Raw genomic sequence first — 12,260 nt, 5'->3', positions numbered from 1 at the left:
AGTCTTAGTCTAAGAGAATTATTCCATAAAATCAAAACAAAAGTGAGAACACATATTTAAGTTCATAGAAGAAAACAAAATTAAGTATGAGTGAAAGGAATTCTCAGTGATTTTTGGCGTGTGTTGAGGAATTATTCATGCTTTTATCTCTGTCTTCCTCCCTGTTGATGTCTTCATTGTAGACTGATGTTCACTTCTTCCACGTAGTCCTCTGTTCTCTTCCTTCTTTGCTGTTCACTTCTTCCTTCTTTCCTGCACTTCCGTCTTCTCTTCTTCCGTTCTCTCTCTTCTTCCTCCTTTTCTTCTCTGTACACTTCTCCTCGAACAAATCATAGAATAAAAATACAACCGAGGAATATTCAATAATGCACCACAAAATTGACACAATCGACACTTTTCAACCTTCCAAATTCCGACATACTCAATCAAAGGGCCACACTTTGAAAATCATAAAATTCACAGTTCGTTGCAACTTCAAAACTCAAGCATTCACTAGAAAAGCTCAAGATAATGAGACGTGTGTAGTGTGGAAGTCAAAACTCATATTCCTCAAAGGTGTTTTAGTTCAAGGAATGCTCATAGCTTCTGAATTTTTTTAAAAAAACTCTCCATAAGCTTGTCTTTCATATCTTTCTTCACTAAATGTTAGAGGAATATGACCCGGTCAATAGGTCTTTCAAGCTTATAATGTTAGGCCACGGCTCACGGCTACAATAAAGATAGGGAGATTCAAAATGAGAGAAAATAAACAATTTTAGTCATACAAGCGCACTCATTCATCTCTTATCTTCATCCCCTATTGAATTTCATCATTCATCCATCAAACATTTTCATCTTCCATCTACTTTCGTTCATATTCTCCCATATTTTTTCTCTTCCTCCAGCTTTCTTTTCATTTTTCAACAACATTTTCTTTTAGTTTTTTCAATCACCACATCATACGACATTCATTATTCCTCCTTTTCTTTTATAATTATATATATCTTTTCATCAACTCCTTTCTCATTCTTCATGATTTTTTTCAAACTGCTCCAATTTTTCTTATCAATTATCGACACATGAGAGTTATTGAAAATTTTAAAGCGCTTAAGGGGTTTATTTCTCTCAAAATTAAGGTAGATGAATAGTGTATGAGCTAAAATTGGGTAGTTGATGTGGGATTTTGAAGGAATACGAATGGGGGCTAATTGTATGTCTTTGACACAATCCATTTGGTTTTTATAGGCTCAAAATGAGATACTAGGGATATAAATGATGCATTGAGTAGCCTCGAAAGGCTCAAACGGTCTAAAGATCGCCTAAATCATCCCTAAGTCATTCTCCAACGTATTTTCTCCTCGAAGGATAATTAGACAAGTTCTAGATTGTTTCTTTTCTTTCTTTTTTTTTTTTCAATTTTTTATTTTTTATGAGCTCACCTCTTGCCAATTCACAATTAATTAATATAAGTATGACCTAAAGTGCATAGATGATGTCTCAAAATATGATACAAAACTAGCTTGTGCTCAAATCCTTCGACTACAACTACAGCTCATCTCAATCAGTTTTAGGTGTGATTCAATCTCTTGAGTGATTAAAATTCTAGAAAATCAATTAGTATGTCATGTAATCACAAGTGCAGTTTATCAAAGAATAACCAAAAAAATTTTCATGCTCGAGGATTAAAAATTTAAGCACATGCTAAGTGTTGTGACGTGAAATCAAACACAAATGCCAAAAAATTGACCGACGATTTCAGTTGGAAATAAATCTAGCAAGCGGACTAGGTCGAGTAATAGTATTTGGAGATGAGTCCAGGCACTACAAGAAAAGTGGGTTTCCGCGGCGTGCAATATGCGTCGTGGAAAGGTATCCGCGGCATGCACGCTGCGACGCACGCTGTAAAGTTGAAAGCCCTGTTAAGTTTGAAACTATTGGCAGCGTGCAGTTTACGCTGCGGTTGACTCTAATAACGGCGTGCGGAGTGTGCTATTGATAGTTATCTTTCGGCAGCGTGCGCCGCACGCTATGGTTAAAAGTTTCAACGTCGTGCAAAACATGCTGTTGATATATTGACCAATTCGCAGCATGCAAGGCACGCCGTGGTTCAATGTATCCATGGCGTGCGCAAAACATGCTGTTGATATGTTCACCAATTGGCAGCGTGCATTGCACGCTGCATTTAAAAGTATCAATGGCATGCGCAATATGCTGTTGATGATTTATTGGCAGCGTGCAGCAATATGCTGTTGATGGTTCATTGGCAGCGGGTATTGCACGCTGCGGTTAAAAGCAACCATGCTGTTGATAAGGGGCAATGCAAGATATAATTGATATATTATTGTACGCTGTCGATTTGGTTTATCAACAACGTGCAACACATTAACGTTATTTATATTATTATGAACCAAATTTTAAACAATAATATCGAAACTCAAAAGATTTATCACACAACATCCAACCAATCACCGGAATTAAACAAAATAATAAGATAACATAAAAACTTGATAAAGTAAACAAAATACTGAATAATATGATGGTTTGATGCAATAGTGTCTCTAACCCTAGAACCAATATAAGATCTGTATCAGTCACACAAAACGATAAATTTAGAAAACCATGCTACTGTGCTTCCAACTGCATCATCCAGAAAAATCATTTCAGAATTCGGTCGAATTAAGTCTACCTGCTCCACAAGAACTCTATCAACCCAAACTTTCCAACAAGATCCACCAAGAGGAACGTGGTGCACTTTTACAGTTGGATCTGTGGATGCAATTCGACCTTCAGCAACAACTCCATCACCACACCAATGAAGCAACTTACATTTAGTATTTTCAGAGATATCTCCATGACACACATTCTTTAAATTTGACTGCATATAAACAATACAAAGTATTAATTATGCCATATCTATTTTATAACAAATGTGGTTTAGATAACACAAACTTTTAAGATAATTACCTGAGATGCAACTTGATGTTGGTTCACATTATCAGCATTACCACTTTTTTTGAGACGATTGATATCACAGCCGCTACCAATATCATTCTCAATCCCAATACTGCCACCACTACCTACCTACATATTGAGATAAAGCAAAAAATATCTCAAACAACAAATCTCCAATGTAAGAGCCATTAGATTACTTCTACTGTGAGTAAGCCAAGAAAATAAATGAAGCGATGTGTGCTGTACAAATCAATGACAGAAGAGATAAGCTAAGAACCTCTCGATTGCATTGTTTACATGGCTTACACTTTGTGATGAATATTTTGTAATAGTGGTCAAATGGGGAAGCGAAATATACGATTCACGATGGTAATAGTTCTTGGGTGCATGAAAAATGGAGTGCTTCTGTGGTGCAGTTTGATCCAAATACATGGATTCTTGAGTACAGACGGAGTTCTTGAAGCTTACTCACAGTAGCCAAATACATGGATTCACAATTAAATGAAACTTATACCATTTTTTCTTCCCAACAATAAAACAAAAAAATGATCCAGACAAAATCATAGGTCACTAAACAAAAATTCTCAACAACATCAATACAAATTATTTTATATATTGCTGTTTAATTACTAACATGTTCTTGCTCATTTTGTTGCCTCATATTTTGGAAAACAATGGACCTCATTTGTTGCACTTCTTGTTGAAGGTTGTGCATCATACTTTGAAGTTGTTTAATAGTTCCATTTTGTTGCAAAGATGCTCCAACTTTTGAAGGTGTAACTCCAAAGCCTATTCCACGCACTCTACCTCGAATTTCCTTCCCAAATACAAGGCTAATTGCATCCTCAGCAATGTTAGTAGTGTTTTGAGATTCAGGTGCACATTCTTCTATTTCTTTCTGCATAGAACAAACAAATAATTTTTGAGAAAATAATGAATTCAAGTTGATCAGTTTTTTTTACAGAAATAATTTTTTTACCATTTTTTCTCCAACAGCTTCACCACTAGGTTGTCCATTTTTCTTCTTTATGGCCTTCCACCCATACTTTTGTTCTTGTAATTGGTGTATCAGCAGAACTTATTTTCTCCTTGAGTAAGAAGCATATAGAAATATATGAAAATTCATTAGGAACATAATTCAAAAAAAGTATCATTACAATTAAAAATAAAAACACTTAGAGAAGAACTTTTCATAAGGTTTTTCAAATAATAACAATTACCATGATGTGAGCCAAACGGGCATAACCTCTCCTGCTCATTGTGTGGTTGTGTATTTGCTTTCCTCTCATCGCCTTAAATTTTTCACTCTTTTCCTGAAAATAAAAAACATATAACATATTCATATATAATTGATTAGTCATATGATTGCTAAAAATTAAAGAATTGATTCAATGCATTATTGTCACATAATGGGTATAAATGAAAAATGAAAAATGAAAAATTAAGATGATACAGAAAAAATAAGTGCGACAGTTGAGAAAAATAACTATAAAGGATTAAAGGTTAACTTTTACACCAGTCAACCAATTAATCTAGTGGTGTTATGTGTTAGAATATTTTAAGTTTCACCAAGAATCTCAAGTGATGCAGTAAGAAGAACATTATCTATTGTGTGATTCGTTACTTCTTGGAATTATTAAATTTAAGCCCGAAAACCATAACAATTATATGCATGTATCAAACAGTCAAAAATCCATAAGAATGAATTGATACTTACTTGAAATGGTGATGATCGTGTCTTCTTTACAAACAAGTCCCATTGGTTTTGATCCAAAAATTCGGGCTTCAAAAGACAAAGATCTCGTCCAGCCACTCGACCATCATCAACTTCTCGTATAATTATTTGGAGTTTGGACTTTCTATCACGCCACAATTTACCTAACTTTTGAAAGATTGAATGTTTCTCCCACTCCTCAACTTTATAGTTCAACTACACATTAAGAAGCATAAAAATATTTTTACATTTTGTAATAAAATAGGAATAAAAAAACAGTGATAAGTATTACCTGAAGACAACACCACATCTTATTCTTCATTTCCTCGTCTAAGTCTTTCCATCGATCTAATGTGTATGGCACAAATTCTTTTACCATGCAACCTAGAAAAGTGGCGTACTTGACCGAATTATCTCCAACTGCCTGTCCAAACTCATTACGTTCCAGATCTTTGGGGTGTTGTTGGCCACTACCCAAATTAAACTTTGATGGACCTCGTCTTTTTTTCTTATTAGTTTTGGCGTCATCAACTAGGTCTTTATCACGCAAATATTCTGATGAATTAGGTGGAGTGTTGGAGTCCACTCTCGATAGCTTATTTGCTATATTTTCCTACAAAATAGCACAAAGAGATATTATCATGTAAAATTGAGACATCATTAAAATTAAAATAAACCAAAATCTACAAAATAATAAAATATCACCTGAACTTCACCTACAGATACCTTGCTGCGTTTTTGGCCCAATCTGCTCATTTTTTAATGCTGTATATGAAGAGATAGTCAAACATGTAATATAACATGATAATTCGCTGAAAATAATAAGAAAACAGACAAATATATTGCAACAGTAAATAAAGTGTAATGGAACCTTTTAAATTAACTACAAACTCTACAACCGAAAATTTCAATCACGGATCAGTCACGTCAATTCCCTCACACTCATTTCTCGCATACGGTTCTTTCTCAGTGATGTTAATCTCAAGTGTGGACACATCAAGAGGTGTGAATGATGTATAGGCTTCCTCTTCAAGCAAATTCATGTTATGCATACCCCGAGGCGGCGCTTTCAGCAACCCGTACCAGTTTGATTCGTCATTGTCTCTAGAATAGAATACTTGTTTTGCTTGTGATGCTAAAATGAAAGGATCACCTTCAAAAGTTCTTAGACCTTGGTGTAAGTTGATCAGTGTAAAACCATCTTCCATTTTGATTTCCAGTTTCATGATTTGCCCAATCACACCTAAAAACAGGAACTTTGAAAGAATAGTAGTCTAGTAAAACAATATCTCGTATAACTCCATAGTATAATACTCTTCCAACGGTATGTGAATAATCATTCGCACTAGACTGACAAACAGTATCTGCTTCAATCGAAACACCACTATCTTGTGTCGACCTTTCAACATCAATTGTGTGGAATCGATATCCATTTATAATATAACCCATATAAGATACGACATGTTTTCTTGGACCATGTGCTAGCCATTGAATTCTGTCTGATGAGTTATCAAAAACATGTTTTGATAACCATTGAGCAAATGTTTCCATATGTCGCTTCTGTAACAATGTTTCATTAATTAAGAAACGACGATTTGTTTGTTTCAACTCCTCAATGTGCATCCTATTTAAAATCATTAAAGGGTCATTATTAGAATATATGAATTATGTAATACACAAAGGCTAATATGATATGTAATTAACTATACTCACTGTAAGTAAGGCTCAACTTCAGCAGTATTGAACAACACATATCGATGTGCAGCTTGCAACACATGGTCTTCTAAAATTTTTTCTTTTCCTTGAGAAATTGGGCGACCTTCCACTAATCCATTGTCCAAATCCTGATTCCGATTAGAACGGATACCAATACCAGCCGCTTTTTTTATATAGGCACTACAAAACCGCATTCGTTCTTCTGCAAGGTAACACTCAGCTATGCAACCCTCTGGCCTTGCTCGGTTCTTCACATACTCTTTAAGTGTTTTCATAAATCTAAAGAAAAAAACAAATTTCACATGAAACTAGTGTTTTTAGCAAATTTAAATTATTTGTATAACATAATATTGGTCTAAAAATAAATTAATATCTATTACCTTTCAAATGGATACATCCAACGGAATTGGACAGGCCCACACAAGCGAGCCTCTCTTGCTAAATGAATTGTCAAATGAACCGAGATATTGAAGAAAGCGGGTGGAAAGTACCTTTCCAACATGCATAGAGTTTCACCAATATTCTCCTCGAGTTGTTCTAAACGGTTCCTGTCTAACACTCTTTGACATAATTCATTGTAAAATGCACACAATAGAAATAGAGCACTACGTGGACCTTTAGGTAAAAGACTTCTCAATGCTACTGATAGCAATTGTTGCATTAGAACATGGCAATCATGAGATTTCAGCCCAATAAGTTTATGCTCTTCTAAAGAAACATAGTTACCAATATTTGAGCTATAGCCATCAGGGTAACTTTATTTTCTTCAATCTAGAGCAAAATACATTCATCTCTTTTTTAGACAATGTGTAAGGTGCAGCAGGCAAGTGATACATATTTTCCCCTTTCTCTTGAGGATGTAATTCTTTTCTAATGTTTAAGTGTATCAAATCTTTGCGAGCATTCACACAATCTTTGGATTTTTTCTTCACGTTTAACAATGTGCCTATGATATTTTCGCAGACATTCTTTTCAACATGCATCACATCTAAGTTATGACGTAGCAGCAGTCCCTGCACATAACAATTAACACATTTCATAGTATTAGTTCATGATTCATAAAAATTTATGAACAAAAAAACAAATTTATAAAACTTGACGAATATAGTGCGAAATAACTCACACTCCAGTATGACAAACTGAAAAAAATTGACTTCTTCTTCCACATTTGATCTGATTTTTGTACATTTTTTGAACTATCATGCGTCTTTCTCTTTCTCTTTACATTATTGATATTCTGACTCTTTTTTTTTTCCCCCAGTCATTTTCAATGACTTTTACCGCATTGAGAATTTCTAAACCAGTCAAAGCCCTCGGTTTTCCTTTTCTCTCTTTTTTTCCATTAAACCACTTTTTTTTCTCACGAAATGGATGATCAGGAGCAAGAAATTTTCGGTGGCCTAAGTATGAAAACTTTCTACTATACTTAAGCCACATAGAACAAACGTCTTCACCACATATTGGGCAACCGAATTTTCCTTTTGTGACACATCCAGCTAGGTTTCCATAAGCTGTAAAATCATTGATTGTCCACTTCAAGATAGCCTTCATATTGAACATTGACTTGCTAAATGCATCAAATGCCTCCACACCTATGTCCCACAACTCCTTCAAATCTTCCACAAGAGGTTCCAAGTACACATCTATATCATTTCCTGGTTGCTTTGGACCTGGTATTAGTAAAGTTAACATAAGATTTTCTTTCGACATGCACTTCAATGGAGGACGATTGAAATTGACCAAGATAACCGGCCAACAACTATATCTAGAACTAAGGTCACCAAAAGGGTTGAATCCATCTGTTGCAAGACCAAGACGAAGATTTCTAGGATCTGATGCAAAAGCAGGCCACTTGTGATTTATTGTATCCCAAGCTACTGAATCAACTGGATGACGCATCATATGATCTTGACTTTTGTGGTTAGAGTGCCAAATCAAATCTTCGGCCATTTCTTCTGATTTAAACATCCTTTTAAATCTTGGTATCACAGGAAAATACCTTAGCACCTTTTCAGGAACTCCTTTACGAACTTTTAAGGTAACTTTGTCCACCTTCCATCTTGAGGAACCACACTTTGGACATGAGTCTAATTCTTTGAGCTCCTTTCTAAATAGACAACAATCGTTTGGGCAAGCATGAATCTTCTCATATCCTAAATCAAATGGTTTCAACAACTTTTTCATCGAGTAAACACTTTGTGGAAGTGTGGTTTTTTCTGGAAGCATGTCACCTAAGATCTTAAGGAGCTCATTGAAACTACTGTCAGTGTGACCATTGGTAGACTTGTAATTGTATAATGTGACAGATGCTGACAACTTTGTATAAGTCGTACATCCAGGGAAGAGAGGAGTTTCTGCATCTTCTAATAAATCAGTAAACTCATAATCTCTTGCGTCAGACGTAGTGTGTCCAACCTTTTCATCTGAGACAAATGCATCCCTATATAAGTGAAATGCCTCTCTACTTTCATCATCCGCTTCTTGAACTCCTCCTAAACTACCTTCACCTTCAAAGTGTGAGGTATCAGTTTCACCATGGAAGAACCAAATCGTGTAAGAAGGATCGAACCCCTTGAATATTAAGTGCTCATACACTTTGTCAAATGTCATATACTTCTTATTTTTACAACGTATGCAAGGACATAATATTACGTCACGTGTTTTGGCATAGTCCTTGGCTTGTGCAAGAAATTTTTGAACCCCTTCTTCATACTCGGGTAGAAGTCTTGAAGGCAAATGAATCCATTCTTTATCCATTTCGTAAATGACCCGAACCTTAACATTCAAATTAATATATGACGTCAAATAATTTTCATTACTTCATAAATAAAATGAGAAAATGAGAAAATTAATTGGCCCATAGGTTGTGGAGACAGGGGATGGGAAGTGCATGCTTTTATGATTAGGAAATCTATTTTTTTCAACCAACTAAAGTTTCACTTTGTCAATTTTTTTTTAAAAAAATTAAGGCATCAACAGAGATGAACCACATGAAACAAGCATATATAAATCTCTTTTTCAAAAAGGCATTCATTCATAGTCCAAGATCACATTTTCCCATGCATGAAGGGTGTCGATTTTTTCGACTTTTAAGGAGGTTCTTTTTATTTAGTGCAATACAATAGAGCTCTTTTCAATGTAAAGAAAGAAGGATCACATATTTATCTTTCTTTTTGAAGTGGAAGATGTAAAGCAAATATCTTTAGACCATGCTTTACTTTTTGGCCATCTCTTTAGAACTATTTCATATTCTAATAAAGCTCAAATATACACTAATATGCTGTGAATTGGGCCCAATTTTTCATGGATTTGTCAATTTCGATCAATTATAAAAACATTAAAAGGTTTTGCAAACGATCTCCGAGCTGGACACGAGAGTAATAACTTAGTTCCTTTTGGTATCGGAAGTTACATCATCAAGACTAAACAATAATTTAACGGTAAAATATAGAGAAAAATGTGAAAAGATAACGTGAAAGATGTGTAACAAGTTTCTTGTTTTATACTGCCTTTTGAAACCAAACAAAATTTATCCAAGGGAATATTCAGAATCTTGGCATCAATTATGCCACCAAAGACATTACTAGCTGCTTTGAAATAAATTTTGAATAATTTGGTTGAATTTGATATATGTTTATTAATTCATAAGAAGCAAAGAACCCTCTAGGCTTTCTAAAAGAACTTAATGCAAAAATTTCCAAATCCAAATCATATACAGGTACACAACTCCATCTCAGAAACCAAACATAAAAGTTTTTGAAATTTTCTATTTATGAAAAAGTTCAACATTTAGAACTATAAAGTAATCTGAGTTGGGTGCTTATTGTGACCTTTCCAACCTCCAACCAATACGAATCGACAAATTCTAGCCTTTAATTAAGATTTTAGGACACAATTAGGTTTCCATGAAAATGTGACATCTACATTTGCAATTCAACTTATATATTTTAATTAAAGATAGGCCCCGTAAAGTTGACTTTCTTTTATCTGAAAAAAAGGGTTTAATGCACGCCGTTAATGTCGTGCCGCAAAAAACCATTTTTCTTATAGTGATTTTTTCTCTTTTACTATAATAAATTTCATTTACACCACAAAAGTTAATTAAATAATCATAAATCAGCGAAAAGTAAGCAATAAATAAGAATGGAACCTGTGTTTCTGGGAGAGCAGCTTGTTCCCGTTGATCTTATGCGCTGCCACGAGTTGAACTAGAACTATAATGCAAGCAAACAATGTCTTTTTAACTATTGCAATAGTTAAAATAGCTTACAATATCAAACAATTGCAATATCTTTAAACGCAAATTAAAGCTGGTAACAAACAATAACGGAAAGAGGATTCAATCCCACCGGTAGAAGTAAAAGAAAGAAATCTTCCCATATAGCATATAAAACCTCCGAACAACCTGCCAGCAAGATTTTTCTTGTTGTCCATTTCAATTTTTTGTCGAACCTATGATACAGCAAATTCGGTAGAAAAATGCCAACGGAATTTAAACATACAGCTCCAAGCATAATTCTCAACAATCATCAGGAAAGTTCATCCACTGATATACATGGATATAAAAGTAAGAGAAAAGAAGTCATGTCAAATTCTGCAGCTACTGATCAAAGGCCTTGTTGCTTGGTACACTACTAAGCACAGTGATGGAACCAACAAAGGCAGAATGTTTGCTCCTTATCTCAAGCATAAAGGACAATCTTAAAGTATTTATCTATACAATATATATATATATATATATGTGTGTGTGTGTGTGTGTGTGTGTGTGTGTGTGTGTCCAAATTTTCAACAAATATCGAAGCATACATATGGTATCTACGTTTATATTGAATATAAACACAAATGATGAATTAAAACTTAAACATAAGTTTTTAATTAAAATGTTATGTATTTTATAAAATGATAAATCATAAAAGACGAACAAATCTGCGTGAGTAGGCACAATTCCTAATTTGATCCAAGCTTGGAAGCTGGTCCAAATCTGGTTTTTGAACTTAATGCAAATACACCCTTAGATTGAGTTTGGATTATAGGTCTCAAATTTGAGTAACGGATTTGAGCTGGATTTTGACAGAAACCATATTGAGGTAGATTTGAATCCATCGTAATACAAGTAATAATTTCATTCAAACACACATGCGAAATACCAGTCACACACTTCACTTGCACACAGAAAAATTGATCAAGATCCAAGCCAAACAATAATACAGCAGATTAACAGAGGAAATCTTCCGAAAAAACACGGCAAAGAAAAATTAGAATGGCATCTCCAAAAGAAAAGGAGTCCAATGTACAAGTAATAATAATCATCAATGCACTAACGCATAGGTATTTTCTGATCTGGTTGATGAACATGCAGTATACTTTCGTCTCTCTTGAGTTATTGGGATGGATTAGGTGAAAATATTTAACAAACTACAGCCAGCTCAACATTTAATGGGGGCAATATGCATTAGAAAACTTGTATTCTCTCGAGAATTGAAAGCACACTTGCTGAAATTAGAGCCATTCTACTGAAATATGATCACAATCTACAACTAAAGGGATTACAGTGCAAAATATTTTTTTAAGGAGTATAAAAAAAAATGCCATGGGCAATGGCTTCTAGCATTACTAACTAACAGAACTTAAACCTAAAAACTAATCCACTTAGCATGTTCAACCATGTTTCAACATAAAACTGAAGGATCTATGATTTTCGACCACATCTAAAATGAAAATCTTCTAAACCAAAAACAACAATCTTGCACACAAGGATTCAAGAGAAAAACAAATATTTTCTGGGAAACGGCTAAAGAACCTGAGAGAAAGCGAGATTCTAAGCGAAATTGATATGATTAATTGTGAAAAAAAAACAGAAACGCCACACAGCTAAATAATTGTAAGAAGCAAAGTGCTT

General features: G+C 34.4%; 2 protein-coding genes across 5 annotated transcripts; both read right to left on the bottom strand.

The window, feature by feature from the left end:
- Positions 1-2,483: 2,483 nt before the first annotated feature.
- Positions 2,484-10,941, bottom strand: LOC142529844 (uncharacterized). Of its 4 annotated transcripts, XM_075635504.1 has the most exons (7): positions 5,517-5,730; positions 5,351-5,410; positions 4,938-5,258; positions 4,649-4,861; positions 4,152-4,244; positions 2,944-3,060; positions 2,484-2,854 (listed from the first exon to the last, which is right to left on the bottom strand). In XM_075635504.1, the coding sequence occupies exons 2-7, from the start codon at positions 5,399-5,401 to the stop codon at positions 2,567-2,569; spliced, it is 1,083 nt and encodes a 360-aa protein (XP_075491619.1). In that variant the 5' UTR covers positions 5,402-5,410; positions 5,517-5,730; the 3' UTR covers positions 2,484-2,566. The 4 variants fall into 4 exon arrangements, with proteins under 4 accessions (XP_075491619.1, XP_075491618.1, XP_075491620.1 ...); XM_075635503.1 differs by lacking the exons at positions 2,484-2,854; positions 2,944-3,060; positions 4,152-4,244; ... (2 more) ...; positions 5,351-5,410; positions 5,517-5,730 and adding exons at positions 7,109-9,136; positions 10,512-10,575; positions 10,767-10,941; XM_075635505.1 differs by lacking the exons at positions 2,484-2,854; positions 2,944-3,060; positions 4,152-4,244; ... (2 more) ...; positions 5,351-5,410; positions 5,517-5,730 and adding exons at positions 7,109-8,868; positions 10,512-10,746.
- On the bottom strand, positions 5,557-7,105 carry LOC142528415 (uncharacterized). Its single transcript, XM_075633463.1, has 4 exons — positions 6,742-7,105; positions 6,359-6,640; positions 5,817-6,269; positions 5,557-5,749 (listed from the first exon to the last, which is right to left on the bottom strand). The coding sequence occupies exons 1-4, from the start codon at positions 7,020-7,022 to the stop codon at positions 5,557-5,559; spliced, it is 1,209 nt and encodes a 402-aa protein (XP_075489578.1). The 5' UTR covers positions 7,023-7,105.
- Positions 10,942-12,260: the final 1,319 nt, after the last annotated feature.

The sequence above is a fragment of the Primulina tabacum genome, chromosome 16 (genome assembly GCF_025594145.1).
Source record: "Primulina tabacum isolate GXHZ01 chromosome 16, ASM2559414v2, whole genome shotgun sequence".
NCBI classification, from domain to species: domain Eukaryota; kingdom Viridiplantae; phylum Streptophyta; class Magnoliopsida; order Lamiales; family Gesneriaceae; genus Primulina; species Primulina tabacum.
Note: the sequence above shows the minus strand (reverse complement) of the source record. Positions and strands in the feature narration are given on the sequence as shown.